The following is a 27,567-nucleotide window of genomic DNA, read 5'->3' as shown; positions in this document are numbered from 1 at the left end:
TGATGAACTAAAGCTGAAAGGAATAGCTAATTTGTTATATATCAAAATCAGAGTCCAAAAGGATGTGGACAGGCAAAAGTGAAATTTAATCTTAAGGGACAAATGTAAATTCTGGCACTTAAGCACAACACCTCCTATCCCCTCAAAATAAAATAAGACAATAGTCCTCCCTCTTCTCAACACTGAATGTACCAAACCTACGGTTTTGGTTCAGAAAATGGTGTCCTACACTAGGAGGAGCATTAACAAGGTAGGATGTGTCCAAAGGAGAAAATCAAAATGGTCAGGGCTCCAAAACGACATCATGTGAAGAATGGCTCTAGGAACTGCTACTTACAGCCTAAACAAGAGCAAGCAATAAAATGACAGGAGAGCTGCCTTCAAGTATTTTGAAAGTTGCACAGGCAAGACAAGGGAGCAAGCAAATTTGGCAGGAACAGAGAGGGTGGAGTAATAGGGGAAGTCTCACTTTCCAGAAATGCCACAGAAGAGAGTCAGAGTGGGGTTTCTGGAGATAATTACCAAAAATCTATTCCAACTCAAAGACACTATGCCTCTATGAACCAAGATGATATCTAAAGAGGCCAGCTATTAGGTTGAATCATACAAAACCGAGAGTTGACTGCTTTTGACCTATAAAAATGACTATTTTAAACGGTTCAAACTAATACTCTGAGATCACCACCCAGAATCAAAAAGGAAGACAGTAAACAAAGCTTCAATCAATCACCTGACAGCAATCATGAGCTGACACTTGGGACAATCACCCATTTACATACGTTTTTGGCTTTTCCATGAGCCGTGAATAGTACTGGGGATGAACTGAATAGTTGGACTGATGACAAAGAGAGCCTGAGACTAATTCTCCAAGCCAGATGCACTCAGGTCCCAGCTTCTGGGTTTGCCTTTCCATGTTGCCACCATGTGCCATTCTCACCACTAAACCCTTTGTAGGATATAATTGTACGAGCCCACAAACTGTTTGCCTCTAGACCAACATTGTACTTACAGCTTGGTGGCTGTACTGAACAGAAAGTATTTCTTCTAATGTCACCCAGGAATCACCAATAGCTTCTGTATGGTATAACCATGGGGCAGAGGCAAGAAAGGGGCAGGGCCTTTCCAAACTATTTCACCTCTTTAAGGGTGGAAGGTGGGTTGGGGTTTCCTCTTGCATGAATACCATGGAAAAAAAAGAAATGGAGGCAGTCATGCTTTATACCCTAAGGGTTAAGGGATCTGCAGCTGTGGCTTTTAGAAGAGACTCTTCCCAAAGGAGAAGTTCTTCCACTCCAACTGTCACGAACTTTTCTAAAATTGTTCTTTATTCATAAATGACACGAAGCTGGAAGGGACAGCTGATGCACTAGATGAAAGAACTTTACCCTAATAGATCTTAGTGTTCTTGATTTTAAAAATCCAGGGCAGAATTGAACAAAATCAAAGGATGATCCCAAAGTCTAAGTCAAATAAGCCATTTCACAGAACAGGAATGGGAGAGAAATGGTTTAGCAGCAGTGCACACAAAACAATAAAGATTTTCAGTGACTTTATGTTCAACTTAATGCTATAGTCATTAAAAAAACAAGCAAAGGTATTTCATACCACCACTGATACAAGTAGGAAGTCTAAAAAAAGGGAGCAGTAGGTTCACTCTCTAATGAACTGGTTGGGACATGTCCATAATACTGTATGTAGTGTGGACATGCTTCTTTGGAAAGGATGCAAGAAAAAAAAAAGTCATTTTTTGGAAAACAATGATCTGGATGAGAGAACTTAAAACCCTTGTATGAGAATGCCCAAGGAAACTGGAGATATTTTAGCCTTTAGAAAAGAAAATCCTTAAAGACAAAAGCCCCGTCTTCAAACACTGGGAGTGTAATTAGATCTATTCTGTGTGTCTCCAAGGGCTGGAAGCAATACAGGTGGTAAAAGCTAGAGTGACTCAGAATAAGGAAGAGCTTTGGAACACTCAGTGCTCTTGGAATGGGATGGAATGGTGAAAGGAGCAATGAGCTGCTCATCACGGTAGGGGTTCAAGCCAAGTCTGAATGAACTCTTACAGAAGAAATTAAAAAAATTAGGTGCACAGAGTCTTGACAACCTTTTGGGTCCTTTCCATCCCTGAAATGCTGTTTCTAACAACAGTTTCATGAGCACATACAATGTGACAGGTAGTGGGGATACAAGCATGGATAAATCTCTGTTCTCAAAAAGTACGACACCTCATGTCCTTCGAGAGCCCACAATGGCCAAAGAAGGGGCTTGTGAAGGACAATACACAGCTGACTATAATGTATTATGATGATGGCTCTACTAGTCCCATAACCTAAGGTGCCACTGGACCTCAAAGGGGGAATCATTCATTCCATCCTCCTTTCCACTTGCCCCTCCAACTTCCTGCCTCCCTTAATGTTTATAAGGTAGAAAATAGTGGCTAATGCTGGAGCTTTCAAGTTCCTTTACCTTCCAGATCATGTTGCTTTTTTTTTTTTAATTTTTTTTTCAACGTTTATTTATTTTTGGGACAGAGAGAGACAGAGCATGAACGGGGGAGGGGCAGAGAGAGAGGGAGACAGAATCGGAAGCAGGCTCCAGGCTCTGAGCCATCAGCCCAGAGCCTGACGCGGGGCTCGAACTCCTGGACCGCGAGATCATGACCTGGCTGAAGTCGGACGCTTAACCGACTGCGCCACCCAGGCGCCCCCAGATCATGTTGCTTTGAAACAGTGGTTCTCAAACTTTGGTCGTTATCAGAATCACCTGGGGGAAATGTCTTACTTTAATAACCCTGGATCTCCTTTACTAGCTTTCCAGGGGATTTTTGATGCTTAACAAACTTTGCAAACAACTGCTCTAAACCATCCCAAACCTGAATTCAAATCCCAGCTCTACCTCTTACTACCTATGGGATTTTGAGCAAGTTAACTCTTCCATGCCTCGCTCCTGTAAAATATCTTCTCAGGATCACTGTAACAATCACGTGCAACCACGTATGGACAGCACTTAGCACAGTTCATGGAACACAGGGAAGGCTCAAAATATGTAGTCATCACTGTCATTATTAAGAAGAGTGGTACATCTGAGCCCTCTCTTTGCCCCACCTCCCACCTCTTGGCAACACCAGTCTTCCAACAAACTGGCAGCACTAACAGACCACCTGCCTAGTGTATCTTCAGGTGCCTTCCTCCATGGTCATAGTCAACTGAGTTGCCCCACAGGGGACCCACTGTCCTCAACCCTCAGCTGCATTTCATCTCCCTAGCTCTCCTGAGACCTAGCCCCACAAACCGACTAGCTTAGCTCAGGTCCTTACCAGACCTTGCTAGGTAGGTCTCCAGACTAAGAAGATCACCAAAGCTGCCATATATAAGCTGTATGACTTACCTAAGTTATACGGAAGTTCTCTGGTCTCAGTTTTCCACCTGTACAAGGCAGGAATTGGTCTAGAAGAGTTTCTCTATGGTCTCACCAATGGCATTTTGAGGATACATATCTTTGAATGAGACTCTCCCACACATTACAGTGCATTTAGCATTCATTGATTCTTCTTAATGCCACCAATGCCTGATCATCACTGGAGCAATAAATATATACCCCACGCGTTTGGCAGGATCAGGAGGGGTGGGGCAGTACTGTTCCAGTGAGACTGTGAGGTATTTCTAATGATGTTTTTCCAGCTCTAACTCTGACCTTGCCCTACAGAACTAAGAAACAAACTGGGACCATAAGCAGCACCCTAGTAGGTCTGCCTTGCCAGGACGGTAAAGGACATGATTTTAAAATGATGTAGAAAAAGGCACCAAGGGCCAGTGGTCTACCTCCTTGAGTTAGCCAAAGCTGGAGGCAGGCTAGGAAGCAGCTCCCCACCCACACTTACTCATCAAGAAGAGCCACAGCAACCAGGGGTGGGGGTGGGGGGGGGGAATTTTCCCCGGCCCCAGTGGGCAACTGGCTGGAAGCCGATCACTGTTAGGCCAGCTGAGGACCCCCTTCCAATCCAATTATGCACAGCCATGGTGGATTCCCTGCTGCCTGCATCCCCCACTGACCCAAGCCCAAGACAGGCACTGAATAAAGATCCAATTACCTTCTATCTCAGGGTGAACACCTATACAAAAAGCAGACTTTCTCTCAGAGGAGTGAGGGGTAAAACAAAGAGCTGAGTCCTGAGCACTATTTATTCATTGAGCCAGTATTTATTCCATTCCTATGATCTATTGGCACTGTTTCAGGCCCAGAGCATAGAAATAATGAACAGGGGTGCACCTTTGTGGAATGTACATTCTGGTGAAACTTATGATGCCATGAGGCCTCTCCAGGGCCACACACAGTAGCGTTTGCATCCTGCTCTGCCACTCTTTTCTGGCTGGAACTGGTCAGTTAACATCTCTGAGCCTCAGTTTGTTCATGGGTAAAATGGGCCTAATAACAAAATCTATTTCCTGAGGATGTCAAAAAAACTAAATGATGTGTGCAAAAACTTAGGTTTTTAGTGCCTGGCTCATAATACAAGCTCAGGTATTTTTCCTAAGAAATAAGGGAGAAAAGCAAATGTGCCCAAAAGAATAGGAAAGAAAAGACAAAATACTGTACAGGTACCACTGATGTTGGGAACTGTTGAGTCTTTGGTAACCAAGAAGGCAGTTTCCTGATTGCTGTTCCCCAAGGTATGTCAGTTGGAGGCTGGATCCTAGATCCTCAGAATGAAAGAAGCCTGAGAGGCCATCTGATTTAACCCCTCCACACTAAAGAAAAGAGAGGTTGCATGACTTACCCAAGGCCACACAACCCCCAGGGAAAGTAGCAGAGCCAGAAGGAGGCAGAATGAGAGCAGAAATCCCAGATATGTGTTTAAATCCTGGTGCCTACCATACCTGCTTCTGACCTTGGGCAAAGGATATAACATCTTGATGGGTGCCTGGCATACAGTTGAACCTCTGAAAAGTATCGGTCCCTTCGTTCCCCCTCAGTGGGATTCCTCGGCCTTGCTTCACAGCAGTGGTGGCCAGGATCTACGTTTGAGGGACCTCTTCACTGAAGGCATAAAGATCAGGACGGATGGGAGAAAATTTGTGACAAGGGGGAGCATAGCAGGTGTCTTTCGAGGGGCTCTCCAGCACAGGACTGGTGGCATGCCTGTGGATAGTTTGGAAGACCAAACAGACCAAAGAACATCTTTTGTTTTAAACCCTCTGAGCCCAAGTGTCTTCATCTATGAAATGAAAACATGTGGAAAGGATCAAATGAGAGAACTTACAATACTGGCTAATTTATACATGGTTTACCATGTGCCAGGCACTGCTCTAAAGACTTGACATGCATGAGCTCACTTACACAACAGCCCCTGTTGGTGAAGGTACTTCCTGTCCCCATTTCACAGATGAGGCAAGTAGGGCCCACAAAGGGAAGGTAACTTGAACAGGTCCTACTGTTCATACGGAGAGAAAGCTAGGATGTCAACCCAGGCATCTGGCTCCAAGTCTATGCTCTAGACCGAGGGTGGCAAACTTTTTCTGTAAAGAGCCAGATGGTAAATTTTCCAGGCTTTACAGGACACACAGTCTCTGTCACAGCTACTCAACTCCACCTTTGCAAAGCAGCCAGAGACAAAATAGAGACAAACAAGTGTGCCTGTGTTCCAATAAAACTTTATGAACACTGAAGTCTGAATTTCATAAAATGTGTGCATCACAAATTATTTCTGCTGCTTTCAACTATTTAAAAAGAGAAAAACCATCCATAGCCCAGAGGCTATATGAAAGCAGGCAGCAGCTGGATTTGGCCCCTGAGCAGTTGTTCACGGAAACTTGTTCTATCCTGAGCTCCCCTGACTCACAGTATGTAAATTCTTATATCGAAAGGGCCTGAACAGTGACAGGCACAGACTCAGTGGTCAGGAAGTGTTCATTCCCTTTCCCTTCCCTAATCCCATCCTCCCTCCCAACTCCTGTCAACCCAGAAAAATGGAAGAGACGAGGAACATGGCATTCGTGGCCCCAGAGGGGAGAAGCTGGACTCTTTAGGTCAGCACGTCTCAAGCGTTAATGTGTGTACATACACCTGGACATGTTGGTAAAAAAGCAGATTCTGACTCAGCAGGTCTGGGGCAAGGCCCGAGATTCTGCTTTTCTAACATGCTCCTGCGTGAAGCCGAGGCTGTGTTTCTGGGGGCTCTCCTCCGCGGAGCAACTTCTAGGGCAGACCCTCCGTGTCCATCACACGAGTCAGACACGTCGGCTCTGCGTCTGACTTTGGGTTCAGAGCAGTGTCCCTCCCAGAGACAGGGCTGGACTCCCCAGAGACAGGGCAGGGCTCAGGACAAATAATCAGGTCCCCTCTCCAAGGACAGCCTTGAGATGACTTAAACTGAAGGGGGAAGACACCGAGGGCAGAGATCAAGAGTGGGCAGAGGGAGGCTCAAGCGAAGGCCATCAGTTGCTTCGGGCAACAGCAGACCGGGCCTCCTCTGGGCCTCGGCAGAGAGCAGCCCCTCCTCCTGCGCCTGCCAGGGCTCTGATGGACTGAAGCGAGAGGCCTATTTCCTCATCGGGCCTCTGAGTAACTAGGGCACTTGCACAAGGTCACAGTTATTCATTTAAATTCCAGCTCTAATCAGCAGGCGGTCTGAGAAATTATCCCTTCTGAGGAGAGAGACTGTCATTGGAGCACCATAAAGAGCCCCTCCTGGCTGGAGGGGAGGCACTGGGGGAGGGGAAGGGAGGATTCGTACACCTAGAGGCCCCAGCACTGTTCCCTGCCTCCTAGATCCTTTCTCGCCTTCAAAGGGCTTGCTCTCCCCTTGGAGAGAGTTCTAGAACACATGGGAAAAAGGGAGAGAGCTAAGGGTGTGATATGGTACTGGGCTGGGCCTGCCCACTCCTGCCCCCAGGCAGCACAGGAAGACCATTGACAAATCCCAGTATGCCAGAGGCGTGGGATAAGTACTTGACAAGGGTCTCTTCCAGGCCACAAACTGGTTACCTGGCCTTGGAGATGTCCCTGCCACTCCCTGGGCCTCAGTTTCTTCCTTTGAAAAGTAAAATAGTTGTACTCTTTGGACAGGATGGCCTTTCAGCTCAAATATGGCTCAGGGACCCTACAGACTCACAATGCCCTGATACTTGTTCCCACACTCCCTGCTCAATAAATTTTTTGAGGCCCTACTATGTGCCATGCACTGTGCAGAGAGCTAAGAGTGCAGACACAGATAAGAGGCCCACAACTCTGCCTTGGAAATGCCAGGGTTTCAAAGAAAAAGAGCACACTCTTTGGAACCAGACAGATCTGAGATCCTTGTCTTGTCCTAGCAGCTGGGGATTCTGGGCAGTTACTGACCCTCCCTGAGGCTTTTCTCATCTGAAAGAGGACAGGGGAGGGTTGAGGTAAAGAGTTAAATCAGAGCTGAGTGTCCCTCACCTCCTTCAGGTCAGCACCCTACAAATGCCTGGTGCTACTTTATTTTTTTTTAATTTTTTTTAAATTTATTCATTTTTGAGACAGAGAGAGACAGAGCATGAAGGGTGGAAGGTCAGAGAGAGAGGGAGACACAGAATCTGAAAAGGCTCCAGGCTCTGAGCTGTCAGCACAGAGCCCGACGCGGGGCTCGAACTCACAGACCACGAGATCATGACCTGAGCTGAAGTCAGACGCCCAACCGACTGAGCCACCCAGGTGCCCCTGATGCTACTTTATTATCTGAAACCTCCCTCCTAGGGACTAGGAGGAGGGGCTGCGGATCTTCCCACATACAAGGCCAGTGAAGTACCTATCACCTGCCGCTTTTCTCCTGGGTGTTTCCAGGACAGTCTCTCCAAGCCCCAGCCCATCTCCTGAACCTTGAGAAAGGTGCTGCCTGCCAGGCCCCATTTTCAGCTGCACCTTATACAGTAGAGTTACTGCTAACCAATAAATTACATGTAAAATTGTAAACATGTAAAATTAATCAATCGTCCCTCACAGTCTTCCAGCGGCCCCTGGGTAAACAGTTACATTAGCTCATAAAATCCCCAATTTGTCTTCCTGAGGGGAAGGGGGGAAAATCAGTGAACCACTAAAGGCTTCTTGTTTCAGAGCCACAGCACTGCTGGCTCCACACTGCCTGGCCAGGGGCTCGGAGAAGCAGGAGGCTGCCGCTGACCTCAGCCAGGGCCAGGCAGCCCAGGCTGCCTCCTGCTACGTCCTGGGCCACAAGGAAAGTTTCTGAACTAGTGATTTGCTTCAGGCTCAGAAACCACAAAAAAGCCAGGGGTCCGGGTCGGAGGTGGTTACAGGATTGGCTATCAGCTCTTGACCCTTCAAGGGCAGAACAAAGAGTGCAAGATTTGGAATCAAGCAGGAACCCTCTCTTGGCCCAGCTACTAGATGGCTGGGTGACCTCAACACAACATTTAACCTCCTGGCCTCAACTTCCTCCGCAAAAAAATGGGACTCAGCAGACACACCTTAGAGGGTCATTAGGAGAATAAGGTGATGCAATGCTCATTGCAATGGTGCTAAGCTGGACTAATTATAGTTGCTGTTAACTAAGGGAGGGTCACCCACCCCTCTGGAAAAACAGAAGCCTGTGTGTCCACTGCACTTTACTCCCCCATGCTGTTTCATCCAGGACCAATAGATGTCTTTGTGAGAATTACAAAAAGGTGCCCCCTGGTCAGAGGCAGCCCCAGGATCATAGGCTTGGCAAGAGGAATGCAGGCTGGATATCAGCCCCACTTACTCCCTCAGCTGGGACCCTCTGGACAGGACACAACACACACAAGCCAAAGTGGGAACCATGGGTCACCTCTCTGCCAGGAACCAGGATGAGGAGGGGTTGAGCCAAGTGGCACTTTTCCAAACAAAATTGCAGGTGTTGAGCTTACTACCTCACCTCCTTGAGGTATTCCAGAAAATATCATCTGAACAGAGAGCGTATTCCTGACCACCCTCTATAAATTAGCAACCTAATTTTTAACATTTTTGTTTTTCTCCACAATGCTGATTGCCTACCCTCTGATACAATACATGTATATATTGTATATATAATATGTATATAGGTGTGCGTATATATCCAGTTCATTAGTTCATTGTCTTCCCTCAAGTAGAATAAAAGATCCATGAGGACAGGGATTGTCTTCTGTTTTGTTCACTGTTTTATCCCTAGTTTCTAGAACAGTGCCTGGCACATAATAGATTCTCAACAGATATTTGTTGAGTAAAATATTATTAAATAGAAAATTAATTTAATGGTATCTTCTTAGGAAATGCTGTCCTGTGCTTCATTTCAACCACCACTTATTTTCAAAGGTGAGGTAGGGACAGAAAAAAAAAAAGGGAAATCCTGTGTATTAGCTGGAGATAACTGTATTATTCTTTTTTGCTATGTAATATACCATATAGATCAATGGTGAGAAACCCTACTTAAGTCTGGGTGATTCTTTAAACAGGAAAGGAGGGAAGGAGGGAGGGAGGGAGGGAAGGAAGGAAGGAAAGAAGGAAGGAAGGAAGGAAGGGAGGGAGGGAGGGAGGGAGGGAGGGAGGGAGGGAGGGAGGGAGGAAGGAAGGAAGGAAGGAAGGAAGGAAGGAAGGAAGGAGGGAAGGAAGGATGGAAGGAAGGGAGGAAGGGGCATCTGGGTAGTTCAGTTGATTAAGCATCTGACTTCGACTCAGGTCATGATCTCATGGTTCGTAAATTTGAGCCCCACATCAGGCTCTATGCTAATGGTTCAGAGCCTGGAGCCTCCTTCAGATTCTGTGTCTTCCTCTCTCTGCCCCTCCTCCCCTCCTCAAAAATAAACATTATTTTCACTCATATGTGGATCCTGAGAAACTTAACAGAAGACCATGGGGGAGTGGAAGGGGAAAAAAAAAGTTACAGAGAGGGAAGGAGGCAAACCATAAGAGACTCTTAAATACTGAGAACAAACTGAGGGTTGATGGGGGGTGGGGGAGAGGGGAAAGTGAGTGATGGGCATTGAGGAGGGCACCTGTTGGGATGAGCACTGGGTGTTATATGGAAACCAATTTGACAAAAATTATGTTTAATATAAAAATATTTTTTAAGAATGAAATACAGTAAGCCCTTGAACAACACAAGTTTGGACTTTTGTCAGTCCACTAATACATAAATTTGTTTTTCAATAAAAATAATATTATAAATATAAAATTTTTTTTAAATAAACATTAAAAAAATTAAAAATAAAAAAGAAAGAAAGAGAGAGAGAAGGGAAGGATAAATTCATTTGGAAAGAGGACTGCTAATAATGAAAACGTCACATTATCTCTAAGCAAAAAATCAATGATAGTCCCCTTAGGAAATGTTTACAAGACCTTCAGTTGCTGAGAATTTTCAGTGATGGAATTTTCAGTACGTTCCAATGGAAGGTGCCTGGGCCTTAGAGTCCCAAAGTCCTAAATTCAAATCCCAGTGCTACCACTGACAAGCCCTATGACCTTGGGCAAATGGCTTAACCTGTTGGGCTCTCAATTTCCATCATATTAAAATATAATTGTATTGATGTTATAAGAATTAAATGTTAAAATGACTAAACAAGAAAACATATGTGAAAATAGCAAAGAAAGATGATATTCCTTCTCATTTGGTAAGGTTAATTACTCCTCTTAACTCAAAATTCTATTCAGTTTAGAATGATCTCCAAATCATTCTAAGTCATCTCACACTTCTTATCCACATATGGTTGTAACCTCTTATACGAGCCTGTGTGTGTGTGTCTGTGTGTACATATATGTCTGTACACACAGACACACACACAATGCTTACAATTAGAACTCTGGATGAGTATGCATTTTAAAAAGAGAAATGCACAATTAGCATGAGAATCGTTCTTCCATTTGTTCATTGACAAAAACCATTCCTCTTCTTTATATTTTCGTTTTTTTTAAATACAGTGAACATGTATTAGTTACATAACCTTTTAAAAATTGCCAATTTCATTGTGGGGCAGGGGAAAGCCATTTCTTAGAATTCAAAGAAATAAGACTTCTTCTCTCATCACATATTTTCTATGCTAAGTATTCATATCTTCAACTTTCAACCACATGAAACTATAGAAGATAAGTAGATTTATGTATGACAAGGCAAAAATGCTCATTAAATTGGAGAGTTCATATCTTAAGAATATCTTTAAAAATATTTTCCAAAAATGCTCATTTTCCATTTCTTTGATTCACCCAGAAATTTTAATCAGAAGGAAGTGACTGTATAAGCATGGGAACCACATTCCCTTGGTTTTAAAATGGTTTTCAAAACCAACATGAACACATCAATTCAAGGCATTTCTTATTCTCAACCCAAATCAATGAAAATGCAATGTACTTAGATTTCTGTTCTGTTTAAGAGTCCCTAGAAAAAGGTCTCACTCAGAGTCAAACCATGCACAATCTGGCAGAGGGGAAATTTCCACAGCAGCTGTACAAACACTGAAACTCACCTGGACCTTGACTGACATCTGTGGCAGCATTTTCAAAGAGGGAAAGGCAGAGGAGAGAAAGGGGGAGAAAAAGGAAGAAGAGTGTTAGAAACACACACACACACAGTGCAACGTGCCCTTGCATGACTATCATGTTCATGCAAGACCCCAAAGGTACTCAACCTCTGAGCACTTAGTTCTACCTTCACCCAAAAACCACCCATGCAAGCTGAGGGGCCAAGCTCCCTTTCCACTGTGCATGTAGCAAGAGAGGGGTGTTTCACATCTGTCCGGAAAGACATCATCCTGGAATCAGATAGGGCTCCAAAAAAGCCAAGCAGACTGGAATCCTGCAAGAATATTGGTTAAAATATTCTGGTTGATTTTTACACAACAACACCCAAGCAAATCCTCCTCGCCTCCAGATACAGAACACTGGACATGATGTCAAGCAAGTTTCCCCACAGAGAGAAAAATAATAATAAACCACTCCCTTGAGGAACAAAGAAAAAGAGGCATAATAATTAAGAGCAAGTTGCAGCATTATTTACCATATAGGACTGAAGGACAGAAGATAACAAAACATTTATAATCCCCTCCCTCCTGATATACCCAGGGACCATCCTTTATCACAGACAGCAGCGTGTGTACATGAGATTGTATGTGAGTGGATCATTTGCCATACAAATTGAAATCTTGTCTCCCCTTTTAATTTTTCTCCTTGCTTTTCACCCCATCATTAATGACAGGAATTGCCATTTGAAATCACTTTTGACAACTACAAATAAACATCCAGCCCTAGGAAGGTTGACATTTGAATTAAGCCAATGAACTTTCAAAAAATGAAGAACGGTTCACTCCCATTGTCTTCATGAACACAATCTCCTCCTCCTACCCTCAAATGCAAGATAGAATTGTGCTGAGAAGCTAAGTCAAGAGTAGGCCAAAACTTTGTTAAAACCTCTAGACCCACCCTGAAAGGATATACCTGAGCTAAGAAGATGGAACAGGGGGCTTCTTCAAAAACCACTGGCCATCCAAGCAATCCTGGGTGACTCACTTAGAATCATTGAAAGGTAGACCTGGGATACCCACAGACATCATCTAGCTTAATTCATTTTTTGCTCAAATGGGGGATGAAAGAGGTTGAGAGACTCATGCAAGTTCACGCGTTTAGTTCAGGTACAGAGACTAGATAAGACCCTAGACCTCTTGAATCCCACCCAGTCCAGCATTTATTCAACAGAAACCCAGGTCTCTCAAGGGCATATGGAACCCAAATTCAGTTTGTAGGCTAAAGTGAGCATCCTGAAGCCATGGGAGAGACCCTCCTAGCTAACCCATGAGTAAGTAATGGGTTATCCACTGCACCTCTAATTTGCTGCAATTAGTTTTGTAAAGCTTCAGCAAGTTCCTTAGGAACTGTAACTCTTGCCCCAGGAAAATGCAGGCATTGACCTAACAGAGCTGTGCCCCCCACATCCAGGAGAGGCAAACCCACAGCAACAGCTGAGCATTTCTTTAGCCCACACCCTGTATTCCCTAAAAGCTGTATCTGCCCAAAAAGACTTCTAGAGAGCTCTGAATCATTCCTCAGCCACACCCCCTTTCAGATTTTCTGGTGAGTTGCTAGATTCAGGGGTGGAGTGGAAGCAAGAAGTGGCAAAATAGAAGAGGTAAGAAGGGAAAACATTCTGTATAAATAACTAAGCAGGGCCATTAACCATGACTGATGGATTGCCTAGAAGAGTGGTCATTAAAATACCCCTTCATTAAACAGGATATCAAACTATTTACACGTGGTGGAGTTCAGTGGTGGGAGTGTCAACACCATTGTTCATGGAAACATGCTCTTTGGAGGTACCAACATGCAAGGGAGACAGGATACCTTGGAACCCCAAAGTTTCCCATTTCAACATTGTGTTTACAATCTTAAACTCTGGAGAGAGACAGGTTTGAGTTCAAATCCCTGCCTACTGAATGGCCTTGGATCAATCACTGAACCTCTGAGTTGTTTTCCTCAGCTACACAATAGGAAGAGAACAAAACCTCCCTCATGGCAGTGTTAGGAGATTAAATACTTGTAAAACACTTAACTCAGTACAAGGCAAACTCTGCATAAATGTTAGGTGTGCTGATTGGTATCACTTTGAATTACCACAGACAGAATTACCAAAAAATGTTGACCAGATGGCTCCCTGGAAACACCAAGAGACCACAGGAATTAAGATGTGTGTGTGTGTGTGTGTGTGTGTGTGTGTGTGTGTGTGTGTGTGTGTGACTTTGGTTCAGTTCTTCTACTTGTCAATGAAGGCATGTGTTCCAGCCCTCCCCCACCTTGGGTCTTATTCCTCCCTTCTTGTCCTCAGTGGGAAGTGGGGCAAGGGAGGGTTAAGAGATTGTAGGAGAGCAGGTACAGGAGTCAAAACAAATGCTGTTCTTGTCTCTTTTGTTTTCCCTCCTGAATCCTTAATTGGCCTCAGTTCTAGTCGTGAGCATAAAACATACAGCATCTCTTCTCGCCAAAGAGGGGCAAAAGACCACCAAGATAAGCTTCCTACAGTGAGGGGTAGGGTCCAGGTTCGGTTTTTAGCTGTGTCACTGAGCTGGAGGCAGTTCTGAACGTTGTGTCCAACTTGAGGAAGAGAGAGACACAGTGTCACCTGGCCCCTGTCCCAAGAAGCAGTAACCTGAATCTCCACATTCAATTCTGACCAACAGAATGAAATGGCAAAGGTTGATGGGGGTGTGGGGGAATCATCTGTTATATTGCCTGTTGATCCTTTACCCCTTCTTTCTTGTAACAAGTCGCAGTTATCTTCTGGGGAACTCCTTTCCCACCCTAAATCCATGTGGCTTGGTAGAGATGACCCCCACCCCCACCTTAGCTCCAAGTGTAGCCATATGACTCAGACCAAGTCACAGGAATTGACACAGAAAGGGAGATCCACAGCTTGATTGCCAGGTCTACAGGCTATGTAGACCTTGGGTCAGTTACTGAAACTTTCTGCGCTTCAGTTTTCTTATCTGTAAAATGGGGATGATAATAGTTCCTACCTCCTAGTGTGGTTGTGAGGAGCTTAGAACAGTACCTACATTTAGAAAGCCTTCAATGTTAGCTAGTAATTTTATTACCTTCATATATGAGAAGACAAGTGTATTAAATATCTCTCCTGTGGTCACAGAGCAAGGAAGGCTGACCTAGGATGCAGCTATGAGCATTTCTGATTCTATGCCTTGCTGCCATTCCACTTCCTAGGTGACCATCCCCAGAGCTCCCTCTGTCTGTGGTTGCTACTGGTCTGCAGCCTAGAGTCTATGTATGGGGAAGCAGCATTGGACCCCAGCACTGGTCAAAGAAAAGGTAAATACGTAAATGTGTGTATGTATATCAATTTTTTGTGGAAAAAAAGGGGAGCAAATTGTAGAAGAAAAGGCAGTTGACAAACAAATAAGATTGATCCAGGCATCCTCACCCATGCCGACACTTCCTCTGTTCCCCCCCACTGTGTTATTTTCTCACACTGCTGGGCCTGTAGTTTTCCAGAGCACCACTGCATTTAAATCTATATTCTATTTTCTCTCCTAGAAAATAGGTCAGACCCAAGACAGAGTTCACCAGGTGGGATCCCAAAAGATTTGGCTGGGCCTCGCCTCCAAGAGGCTGGCTGTGCAGCCTGCCCCACCCTCCCCAGAGCTCCTGTGTGTGTGTGTGTGTGTGTGTGTGTGTGTGTGTGTGTGTGTAAGTAGTGAGTGGGGGGATCTTGGACTCCTCCCTTGTGAAATGATCTAGACCAAATGAAGGGTGAGGCAGGAGAGCTCCCTCTGTAAACACAACAGGAGCAGATGAAAGGTCCCTCATTTTTCCCCCATGGTTAGAAGAACCAGATCTTCCCACACTACAGGAAAGTGTTTCCTTTTGAACTTCAAAATAACCATGCTGAGCATATGTACTTGTGGCTGAGGTTATTGGTGAATACACCATAAGTGTCTGCTGGATACTGAGTGAAGGGCGAATGCCCTAATTTACTTCTTCTCTGGTTGTGATGCTAAAGACAGTAGGTGAAGTGTGGCAATGGCAGCCAAATGTTTCCTCTCTGGGTTGCTCCCCCATCCCTGCTTTAAGCATGGCATTCCTAACAGAAATAGCCCCAGATTGGGCCAGAATTTGTTTTCATCAGGCATTTTTTCCATCAAGATCAGTGTGAGTGCCAGAGCTAGGGGGCCAGAAGAGAGAAGGTGCAAGGTTATGAGAGCCAGTCCTCAACCCCCTATCATAATAGAAGTAACTAACACTAATTGAGCAAGTCCTGCCTGCAGGACTTGTGCATGTGCTAAGCACTGGACTGAATGGTCTTTGTCAGGCATATATAAGGCCATTTCTCACTTTCTTCAGGTATCAGCTCAAATATTACTTCCTCAGGAAGGCCTTTCTTAACCACCTTCACTAACATGGGACCCTTCTCTGCCACTTACCCTGCTCTTCCTTTCTCATGGCACCAATCACTATCTGACATCACAGGATGGGTCTCTGCTTTTATTGTTTATATCCCCCTGGAAATATAAGCTTCATGAGAGCAGCACTGTCTCTCTCATTCATTGCTTGTATCCCCAGTGTGTAAGCTGGGTCTGGCCTACTATAGGTGACCAGCAATATGTATTGAATGGTTAATAAATCATCTTGATTAATATTGGAATCTCCATTTACAATTGAAAAGGGAGGCTCAGAGATGTTATGGCACATGCCTATGGACAGAGGGGCAGAGCTGCTATCAGACTCTGGGTCTGTCTTAATCCCCTCCTTAATTAAGAACAACTGTTTTCTCCTGTGCTGCCCTCATGATCAGGTGGGTTGTCCCCCTGTGGTAACAAAGATGGATCCTGTCAGCTCTAGAGAAAAGGGAATAGCCGATTTCCTGGTAATACTGGTAAAATTCCCTGGGAAGGCTCTCATTGGTTTAGCTTAGGTCACTTGTTCCTGAGCCAATTGCTGTGTCCAGCATCACGTCACAGGGTAAGTGTGGTGATAAAATATAATGTCTATATATCCCTGGCACAAAACACTACTAACTCATAATAAAGTTCACATTTATCAAATATTCTGTGTGCGGGGCCCTGTGTGAAGTGCTTTATATACCTCATCTCATTTAATTCTCACCAAAACCCTAGCAGGTAGGAACATTCTTCATCCTGTTTTACAGACAGGGAAACTAAGACCCAGAGAGGAGACTCTCTCATTATCAATATCTCTCATACTCAGAGTAGTTTATAAGGGTCAAGCTATATTTCTAAATAAAAGAGCAAACCAGGACAAGTACCATCTGACCCATCAAGCAACAAATCAGGGATAGGAATGTAGGGCATCTCACAGAAGTGAGAAAAAAAGCACAGCCCAGGGCAGAGGGAAGGGGTCAAATGCAATATGACCATAGGCCTGGTTAATTGGGGCCCTTGCCCTGGGCGATATGCTTTACAGGGAGGAGCATGCTCTGGCCCTCCTGTAGCTACATCTCAGCCCAGGATCTGAGGAGTCTACAGAGCCAACTAGATGTTCCCATTGGGAATCAGCAATTCCTGCCACTAAGCCCTTTGTAGAGTACAATCAGGTACTCAGAATTCCTTGCTCAAATTGCCCCAAATTCACATGGGTCTCTTCCTTGGGTCCATTCTCCCAAAAGCTGACCAGTCCACCAATGTGCATACTCTAGTGTCAAGAAATGGCCAAGGGAAAGCAATTTACAGGAGCTATGGACTTCTATAGGCTGGGGTGTCCACACAAATGTCCAGAAGGATCTCCGTGCTGCTGGAGGTAGAAAGAAGGGAGGCTGCCCATTGTCTCTCATGTACATTCTTGCCCCAGGCCCACAAGCATCAGATCAGGCCTTCAATTGAAGAGTACACCAGACTACAATGTTAGGAGAGGGAAGAAAAAAAAGGCAAGGACTGCATCTCCCCAATGGCCTCTCCTTTCATGCCCCTGGGGAGAGTGAGCACAAGGTTCTTCCCTCTACTTCAGGAACAAATACAGAAACGATCTCGTTAGTTGAGCTACAGCAAACTTCCAGCAGCGAAGCGGCTGGGCTTCCTGTGTTCTGGGGCTCTTTCCAGCTTTCAGTGTTTGAGCTCTTCAAACACAGGAAGAGATGTCTCTCCACAAAAGGCCAGGTGGTATTAACTTCATCCTCAACACAGAACCTATTTATCTGCCTTCGTAGAAGACTGAGCCCCCTCCCCTCCCCAGTCCCACTCTCCTTGCTTTTGTTCTTTGGTGCTAATAACTCCAGCCTGTAAGATGGAGGGGAGAGATAGCTGCTGGGTCAAGTGCCAGCCAGCCAGGGAAGGCAGCAGCAGGGAGAGGAATGGGCTGCAAAGCAGAAAGGAACACGGATGGCACACCCCTGGGCTCAGTCAGTACTGTGCCCAAATACCTTAGGGGCTCTCACATACTTGTAGTGGCTCTGGCTTGAGGAACCAGAGTTTGACTGACAGTTGGAGGAAGAAGGAGTCTACTTGTTACACATGCAATCAAAGATCAGTGCAGACACCAGGGTTTCTGGTTTTGTTTTGTTAGTGTTTTAGGGAATTTGAGCACAGACATGGGGGTAAGGCAATCTGGGGTTTGAATCCTGACTTTACTGTTAGTTATTATAAATATTTTTGTCAAATTGCTTAGCCTTACCTTCTACTTTGTCCACATAAAAATAATGTCGGGGTAATCAGTTTGGTTAGAAGCATGTGTCAATTCTTAACAGTCACAACACTGTGCAAAATCATGCAGTAAAAACACAAGGCTAATGGGGAAAATGAAGTTGGGGCATGACACCCAGAAACCTCATCAGTGACCCATAATAGGAACCAGAATAGGAACCAGTTTTACATGTGTTAAATAATTAAGAAATATATAAATACTACCATCAGTAGAGCCCTTGAAAAAGACTTGAACTGTGCTCATGGAAACAGGAAGCTTGTGAGCTGTTGCCAAGTAGTAAAAGGAGGATGCTCTGACACCGGACAGAGCTGTGACACCAGATGTGCAAGGGTGTGGCTCACAGCACACGTGCTAACTGAAGGAGCTTTTGAGGTGTGTGCATTTGTGTATTTCTACACAGCCTGGTTTGGCTTGCTGAAGTTTTCTGCCTTTACCTAGTGTTTCTTGTGGACAAAATTGTGCATAATCAAAGGCAAAAGCATTATGCCCAAATTGTTCCCTAATAGATCGATCACATTGGAACAAATTTGTATTTTCAAAATAAGCATTCTAGCAGAACTGACTGTACCTAATTTATGTGACTATTATAAGGGTCAAATGAGATGATCCATATAAAGGGCTTAGCACAAGGCCAGGCACAGAGTAAACATTCAATAAACACATTCTGAAGTTGTTATTAGGAATGTCTGTGCTGGCTTGTTGATATACGCCTTGTAAACTAAAAGTGCCAAGTTTAGCCTCTATCCAGATGTTTAAGCCTTGCAAACAAAAGTCATCCCTAGCTAAACAGTACTTCTCGGTATTAGGCCGTGAGGTTGGCACCTGCCACAGGCTCCCGCCTGATAAGTCTTTAGAAAAGTCCTCATAGCAGGTGGACACAGCCAGGAGACGGGGCCCAAAGGCTAACTTCCTAGGTAAAAGTGGATATTACCCTCCCCAAATGGCATGACCCAACCAGGGAGAAGAGTAGACACCTGAACACCAGGAAATCAGGAGACAAACTGACCTAGATGAGAGGACGTCCCTCATCTTCATAGGACAGAGAGAAGTGCATCACAGGAGGGAACAGAAATCAGGGAAAAACAGCTGAGGTGCAGGCACCTTCCATTTCCCTTCTTCCTGCAGACAGTGCAGGGGTTAAGAGGCAGGATCTGGAGTAAAAGACCTGGCTCTTCCACAAACTGCACATGAGCTTGGCCGGGCTAAATGACCACCCCGAGCCCTAACTTCTCAATCTATAAAATGGGGAGAGTTTACTTATCTTGTAGGACTGATGTAGGGGTTATAAGGAGCAAATTACGCAAAAGCACTGGGAGGTTGAAGAAGTACTAATCAATGTTAGCAAATCATTGTTATTTGACCCAAGTGGTTTCCATGAGACTGAGGATCAGTCCTCTTTCCAAGAACCCCTTGCTGTCTGGAAAGACTAACTCCTTGGGCTTTTGCCACTTGGAAGAATGATATGGGAGAAGAGGGTCTTCTCAGCAGAGGTGAGTTCTATAGCTTTTGTAATTCAGTACAATGGGCGTTGGAAGAGGCCACCCCCACCCTGGCTGCTCATTCCTCTGTAGGGAGTGCTGTTATGTGTAGGAAAGAGCCCTGCCTTTGGAATCAGAAACCTTGACTTTTTTTTCCTAAATATTTTTGTTGTGGTGGTGATTACATACACATTACATAACATTTACCATCTTAAACTTTTTTTTAAGTCTTTGTTTTATTTTAGAGTGAGTGTGTGTGCACATGCAGGCACACAAGCCAGGGAGGGGCAGAGAGACAGAGGAAAAAGAACTTCAAGCAGGCCCCACACTCAGTGCAGCGCCCCACTTGGTGCTCCATCTCACAGCCCTAGGATGATGACCTAAGCTGAAATCAAGAGTCGGATGCTCAACTGACTGAGCCACCCAGGTGCCCCATCAAGTCCATTCACACCACTGTGCAGCATTGCACAGTCGTCTCTACGTTCCATCTCCTGGACTCCTTTCACCATGCAAAACTAAAACTCTGTTCCCATTAAACAATGCCTGCCCACACCTCCTCCCCCAGCCCCTCACAACCACCTTTCTACATGCTGTCTTTACGAATTTGACTACTCCAGGAACCTCATGTAAGTGGAATCATACAGTATTTGTCCTTTTGTGACTGGCCTATTTCACTAGCATAACACCCTTAAGGTTCACCCATGTAGTGGGTATCAGAATTACCTTTCTTTTCAAGGCTGAATAATATTCCATTGTATGTATGCACCAAATTTTGCTGACAGAAGCCTAGGTTTTGAGCCCTGACTTTCTAGCCTAATATCAGCTGTGTGACCTCTGGCAACTCACAGCCCTCCCTGAACCTCTTTTTGCAACCATACCTAGTATCAAAAAGATTAAATATGGTAACTATTCACAATGATATTATAAAAGAAACTTGGGGCGCCTGGGTGGCTCAGCTGGTTAAGCATCCAACTCTTGGTTTCGACTCAGGTCATGATCTCATGGCACCATGAGTTCAAGCGCCGCATCAGGCTCTGCACTAACGGTGTGGAGCCTGCTTGGGATTCTCTCTCTCTCTCTCTCTCTCTCTCTCTCTCTCTCTCCCCCCCCATCTCTGCCTCCCCCGCTTTCTCTCTTAAAATAAAATAAAATAAAATAAAATAAAATAAAATAAAATAAAACTTTAAAAAATGAAAGAAACTTAAAAATATGACCCAGAAGTCAAGTGCAAGGGTCATTCATTGTCCATTATAATCTCTGCTATTTAATGAAGACCTCCTGTGGTAGCCCCCTGTGGTAGCATCGTATATACATGACTTCATCTAATGCTGATATAGACACGGTTGTTATCCCCACTTAACAAACAGGGAAACCAAGGCTCAGGGGAGTTAATACCCTCAAGCTCACTTCACTCATACAGAGTATCCAGGATTTTAACTCAGATTTCTCTGAATTCAAAGTCTTTTTCCTTCTCATAGTACTGTTCATCCATTCCCAATTATTTCTTCTCTCACTAGTCAACCACCCAAATCTAGGTCATGGGGAACTGGGGGCAAATTTCAAGAAATTGTGGTGTGAGGTTGCCAATTCCAGTGACAATAATTGTTGACGGTCATTAGCAAAGTAAACCATCAACAAAACAAAAAGACAACTTACTAAATGGGAGAGGATATTTACAAATGATATACCTGATAAGAGGGTTAATATCCAAAATATATGGGGCACCTAGTGGTTCAGTCAGTTAAGCATCTGACTTTGGCTCGGGTCATGATCTCATGATTTGTGAGTTCAAGCCCCACACTGGGTTCTGTGCTGACAGCTCAGAGCCTGGAGCCTGCTTCGGATTCTGTGTCTTCCTCTCTCTCTGCCCCTCCCCCACTTGCACTCTGTCTCCCTCTCTCTCGCTGTCAAAAATAAATAATAAAACAAAAAAAGTCATCTGCAAAATATATGAAAGACATATACAACTTACACAGCTCAATACCAAACAAACAAATAATCCAATTAAAAAACAGGCAGAGGACCTGAATAGATGTTTTTCCAAAGAAGATATACAAATAGATGGCCAACTGATGCATGAAAAGATGGTCAACATCACTAATCATCAGGGAAATGCAAATCAAAACCACAATGAGATATCACCTTATACCTGTCAGGACGGCTAGAATCAAAAAGACAAGAAATAGCAAGTGTTGGCAAGGATGTGGAAAAAAAGAACCATTGTGCACTATTGGTGGGAATCCAAACTGTGCAGTCACTATGGAAAACAGTATGTAAGTTCCTCAAAAAATTAAAAATAGAATTACCACATTGTCCAGTAATTCCACTACTGGGTTTATACCCAAATAAAACAAAAACACTAATTCAAAAAGATCTATGCCCCCCTATGTTTACTGCAGCATTACTTACAATAGCCAAACTATGGAAGAAGCCCAAGTATCTATCGATAGATAAATGGATAAAGAAGACGTGGCATATATACACAATGGAATATTAATCAGCCATAACAAAGAATGAGATCTTGTCATTTGTGATGACACGGATGGACCTAGAGGGCATAACGCTAAGTGAAGTAAGTCAGAGAAAGACAAATACCATATGATTTCACTCATATGTGGAATTTAAGAAACGAACAAACCAAAAAAAGAGACAAAAAACCAGACTCTTAAATACAGAGGTGGTTGCCAGAGGGTAGGTGGGTGCAGGAAGAGTAAAATAGATAAAGAGAATTGAGAGTACATGTATCCTGATAAGCACTGAGAAATGTATAGAATTGTGAATCAGTATATTGTACACTTGAAACTAATTAACCATGTATATTAATTATATTTTAATAAAAAAAAGTCATTAAATTTCTTGGAGCATTTATGACTTCAGGACCCCTATTTCACAGAAAGGATTATAAATTGAGGCAACATATCCAGAACAGAATTCCACAAAAACATACATCCAGTAAAATGTAAATAGGAGTTCCTCGCCAACAGCAACAAAATAATAAATGTAGAAACAACTGAATTAAACAAAAATAATCAAGTTTCTCTATGGCAAGACTTCAGAAAGCCTTGCCTGCACTAAGATACACTGTGAAGTCAAAGAGAGGATACAGGATGCAGTTTTACAAATGTTTTTGAACACTGGGCACTTCTCCTTCCATAAAATACCTAGTAAAATCTCGTGGAACACAGTTTGGAAAAGGCTGGCTGAGAGATTCTCAGAACAGCCAAGAAGGCTTTCAATTTGCCATAAGCCTTTATCCTCACCCTTTGTGTTCCCAGAGTGAGCCTCTGTGTCAGGTTCAATTCGAAATAACTAACATTTACTGACCACTTATACATGCCAAACACCAACTTAGGCACTGGGGACTGAAAAAAAAAACTGCCCTGGATGCAGTTAGTAGTAAATCTAATAAAGCAAGAGAGTAGATAAACATGATAGGGTGGCCCTATCTGGCCTATTATTGCACTTAGCACTAATACAGGATTTAGGGTTGACAGAGAATGCTTCAAAGTTTTTTTTTTTTCCAGCGTAACCTTGAAGTGGCCCCAGAGGATGGACAGCGACAATTAAGTGGAGACACATCTCATAAGAACGTTTCACCATTACTGGCCTGGTGGTCAGATTGACACCCGAGGGTAGGACTCCCTGGAAGGCATGGCAACATGTAAGCTTTGAGCCCTACCAACGTTGCTATTAGATGACTTTGTATAAGTTACTTAAACTTCATCTGTAAAATGGGGATCATTCACATTTGCCAGAAGGTTCAAAACAGACAAATGTATATAAAATGTCTAGTGCTTAACACACGTTAGTTTCATTTTCTTTGGTGACATTTTTGGAGTAATGTGTTAAAAAAAAAACAAGTCCAAGGGGGCACCTGGGTGGCTCAGTCAGGTAAGTGTCTGACTTCGGCTCAGGTCGTGATCTCATGGTTCGTGGGTTCAAGCCCTGTGCCAGGCTCTGTGCTGATAGCTCAGAGCCTGGAGCCTGCTTTGGATTCTGTGTCTCCCTCTCTCTCTCAGACCCTCTCCTGCTCACGCTCTGTCTGTCTGTCTGTCTCTCTCAAAAATAAATAAACATTAAAAAGCTTTTAATTTTTTAAAAAAAGAGTCTGAGGCTGCATATGGGTTTGGAAAGAAAAGGGGGTCAAGATTGATTAGCAGTGTCTGCCATGGGCTCGAGGAGGGGGTCAGATATTGGCTCATGTTAGCTGGAGACTTTCAACTAAATGCTCTGAGAAAAGAAGTTTCTAAGTGACCTGAGAACCTCAGAAGAAAGCAAGTAGCCCTAAGGCTCTCTCACTGCCAAGCTCCCATCAACTCTTCCGCTTTCTCTTAAACACTCTCCCTTCTTTCATTTTCAGAAAATTAGCAAGGTTGACTTCTTCCCTTTGAAAAGCAGTGTGTGCTGTGATGTGAAATTAGCACACTATCTGCTCTGCAGCTAAAAGAATGATTTTCGAGTCTGAGAACCATGCATATAGCCCACTAGTTAGTACCAGGCCTATTCTGAAGGGTTCAACAGGATCCTGTAGGCCCTGGCAGAGGGAACTCAGAAGCCCAGGCAGGGTGGCATTCCACTGCCAGGACCCATAGAGAACAAGCGAACAAAGGGAGAGTTCTTAGGAGGGATTTCATATTTTATATATCAGTAATATGCTTTTTGAATTAAATTATATTATTCATCACCATTTTTATCTTATAACTTCTGTGGTACTACAGTTAAAAAACCAGTCAAAACATTAGAAAGGGGGGTGTTTATGTGATTGTTTTGGAGAAAATACAGTAGGAGAGATGTAGAGAATTTTAGAAGTGGAAGAACTCTAGGGTGTCCAGCAAATCTGTGTCTTCTGCTTTACAGGTTCGTTCCATTGACACATATTCAAAGCACATCCCCACGAGTGAGGGATTGTGCTAGGCACTGAGGGAATGGCAGATGAACAAGACAGATGTGGGGCCTGCACTCTTGGATCTTAAGGTCTAGCTAGGGAGATGGGCCACAAATAACCAGATAATCAGTTATTGAATAATCATAATTGTGATCAGTGCAATAAAGTCATACAGGATCCTTTGAGGCTCAGAAGAGAGACACAGACCCTAGACCAGGTAACCAACATGTCATCCACAGGGACAATGTTGATGCTGAAGCCAGAATTCAGATCATTTACATCCCAGTTCACCTCTATCCCCACTGTGCCACAGCTGGGGTACCAGTGCCCCAATAGGAGGGCTGGGAGAAGAATCTGGCACTGAGAATACAGTGGTGGCAGTTGGGAGAGAAAAGCAAGTGACCACATCTCTGCAGCTTTCATAAAGGAACAAGAGCATGAACTTGGAGATTTCACTGTCTTCTCAGACACTCACTCATGCTCTGTAGCAGTGGAAAATGGTTTCCACTACCCTAGAGTGGGGGCCTAAATGCTACAGCCTTCAATGATCAGGATAACAAGGCAGTGAGAGAAGAGCCTCCCCCAAAACCAATTAGAAAGCGCAGAGAATAGAGGGTGTAGACCCACCACACAGGCTGAGCTCTAATCTATCTGCTGTACTTTGCTTGGGAATTAATCACACAAATCCCTAGATAAATCTGAGGCCATTATTAGACAACACTAATATCCCCCTTAGAGTAATCCAGACAAATACAATGAGAGAGGGGGGAGTCCCAAGTGGCCAGAAAACAGGCTGCTTTCATGTTCACACAGTTCTGCACATGAATACGGCGGGGGGGGGGGGGGTACTGCCCCCCTGCTCCTCACCCCCAAGCCCAGATGTCTGCTTCTCAATAGCAATGTGGCTTCTGCCCTGACTGCTTTAGGGAAGAGGGGGTGAACTGAAAGATGGGAGAACAAGGTCTGGATTCCCTCCCCTCCCCAACTCTGCCACTGACCTAATTCTCCACAAGAGAGGATTTTTCCTTTTTGGTCCTGCTTGTTTGTAAATCATGCCACCCCAGTGCACACACAGCTTAAGGCGGGCCTAGTTAGGAAGCAGGGAGAAGCCAAGAGGCTTCGAACTGGGGCCCCAGCTGCTATTTCTCAAGAAGGCGGGTAGGTGGAAGTTCCATTAGACTCAGAAGGGGGAATGAGAGGGTAGGAGCAGATAGTATGCCATCAAGATCAACCCAATCTTACATTCTGATATGTCCTTCACTGAACTAGTGGAGTTGTATATGCTGAAATAACCCAGAAGAACTCTGCCAAGAACATGATGTATGACCTTGGGTAGATTTCTTAATCCTTCTGGATCACTGGTCTCTTTCAGCAACACAGAATATTTGGATCCTGAATTTTTGACCTCTCAAGTACATTTTTGCACCTGCTAAAAACATTAGGCAAGAGGCTGACTTTAGTTGTAGGAAGATGTGGTTCTTCGAACTGTAAAAAGTGACCTGGAAAAAAATCAGAACTGTCAGGAAAAAAGTCAACACAAAATGGAACTGACAGCAGCTAAAAATGCACATAGTAAAATTTGTTATTGACTAAAAAATTGAAGGAAGAATCAAACATTCTTGACAAAATTTAGACCGGCAAACTTGATGTGAGAAAATTGGATGTGGTAGAAATAATGACCACAAAAAGAACGTTCACAATGGCAGAAGCTATATAGGCAAAATTTGATAGGCACACACACACACAAAAATAACTGATCGATTAATCAAATCTTCACTGTAGAAGACACATGGAGCAGAATTGATCTGGTTAAAACTAATTTAGTAAAATATAAATGAATTGGAAAAATAAGAAATGGTTTAAGTATGCTGAAGGAAAACTGGATTGAGGAATCATCTGAGCCCCACATCATTTGCCTCTAAAAAATACTCCTATAATAAAAATGTTTCAGTGTTTGTATAATCTTGACTATACCAACATAGAGTTAAAATGTCTCAAGGTCAAACTGTGCAATCAAAACATCTTGATAAATGCTGAAGAAAGATAAATAATATGATCTCAGAGCTCCTGTCCAGATGCATTTTTTCCGACAAAAGATCAGAATAGAAAGTGAAAACAATTATATAAATACTTTATTCATAGGAAGAAAGTAGCATGGAAACCACCTATTGCCTGCGATAATAACTGGCACACTACTAGATTTTACTCTCCTGTAATGTATTTTAAGCAATTTAGTAATTTTGGAAACATAGAATAACTATTTTTATCTTGCCAAGAAAAAGCAAAAGCCCCAAAACTGATGCTTTGTATTACCAGGCTTTCTTAAAAATAAAAAGTAGTTTAATACCAAAAAGTAAAAGGGCATAATCTCAAAGTTAAAAAAAATGTGCCTTTACAATAAACTTCCTACATTATGTTTATTTCTCTCATTTTCCCAACGAATGGCAAAACTTCATTCTGGTATCTTTGCATGTCTGCCACAGAAGGTAGATGGGGAAAGTGTGCTCTAGTCTGCTCGTCAGTTAAACGGGGACAAAAGATAAAGCTACTCACACAGAGCCTGAAACATAGTAATTGTTCAATAGATCTTAGCCTAAAGCCCAGGAAGCATAGGACACTTAGCACCAAGCAGATTCCCAGCCTCAGACTGTCCCCCTACTCCTCCAAGCTGAGAACTGTTTACATGTTCTGGACTATAAATGTCCCTGGGAACAATAACTGAAGAGTGTGGATTAACCAGGGCAACCCCCTCTGCCTCTTCCCACACCGAGAAAACACACATGGCAGGCAGGAGCACCTGGGAGGGCAGCCCGATAAAGTCAGCGCTAGGAGGAAAGGCAGCTGTTTGGAAATGCCGTGGGTGGCCCTCACGCTGTGCAGCTATTTGGGGAACAAGTGTCTTTGGACTGGCAGCTAATGACACTCACTGGCTTGCTTGTTCTAGCAGCCTTTCATCTTCACCTTCTCTACATAGAGCTTCCTTTACAGAGAGATTCCACGCCCAATCCTCACCTCTAGAGTTCTGAACTCTGGATGGAGGTGTCCCCTAGATATGCCCATTTACCAGACAAGACCAGAGTCCTC

The 27,567-nt window shown here is 43.9% G+C and overlaps 1 protein-coding gene across 27 annotated transcripts in view; it reads right to left on the bottom strand.

The window, feature by feature from the left end:
* NRXN3 (neurexin 3) overlaps positions 1 to 27,567 on the bottom strand; it is a 1,553,894-nt gene that overhangs the window by 1,441,814 nt on the left and 84,513 nt on the right. For 21 of the 27 annotated variants that reach the window (XR_008299766.1, XR_008299767.1, XM_027066299.2 and 18 more), the window contains exon 3: positions 11,433 to 11,450. The exons of the other annotated variants lie outside the window; for them this stretch is intronic. Coding sequence is in view for 19 of the 21 variants with exons in the window: in XM_027066299.2 (XP_026922100.1) it covers positions 11,433 to 11,450 (18 nt within the window). In the remaining 2 variants the exon portion in view is untranslated. The remainder of the gene's footprint in view (positions 1 to 11,432; positions 11,451 to 27,567) is intronic. 27 annotated transcript variants of the gene reach the window in all.

The sequence above is a fragment of the Acinonyx jubatus genome, chromosome B3 (assembly GCF_027475565.1).
Source record: "Acinonyx jubatus isolate Ajub_Pintada_27869175 chromosome B3, VMU_Ajub_asm_v1.0, whole genome shotgun sequence".
NCBI lineage: Eukaryota > Metazoa > Chordata > Mammalia > Carnivora > Felidae > Acinonyx > Acinonyx jubatus.
This window is presented reverse-complemented; position numbering and strand designations above follow the sequence as displayed.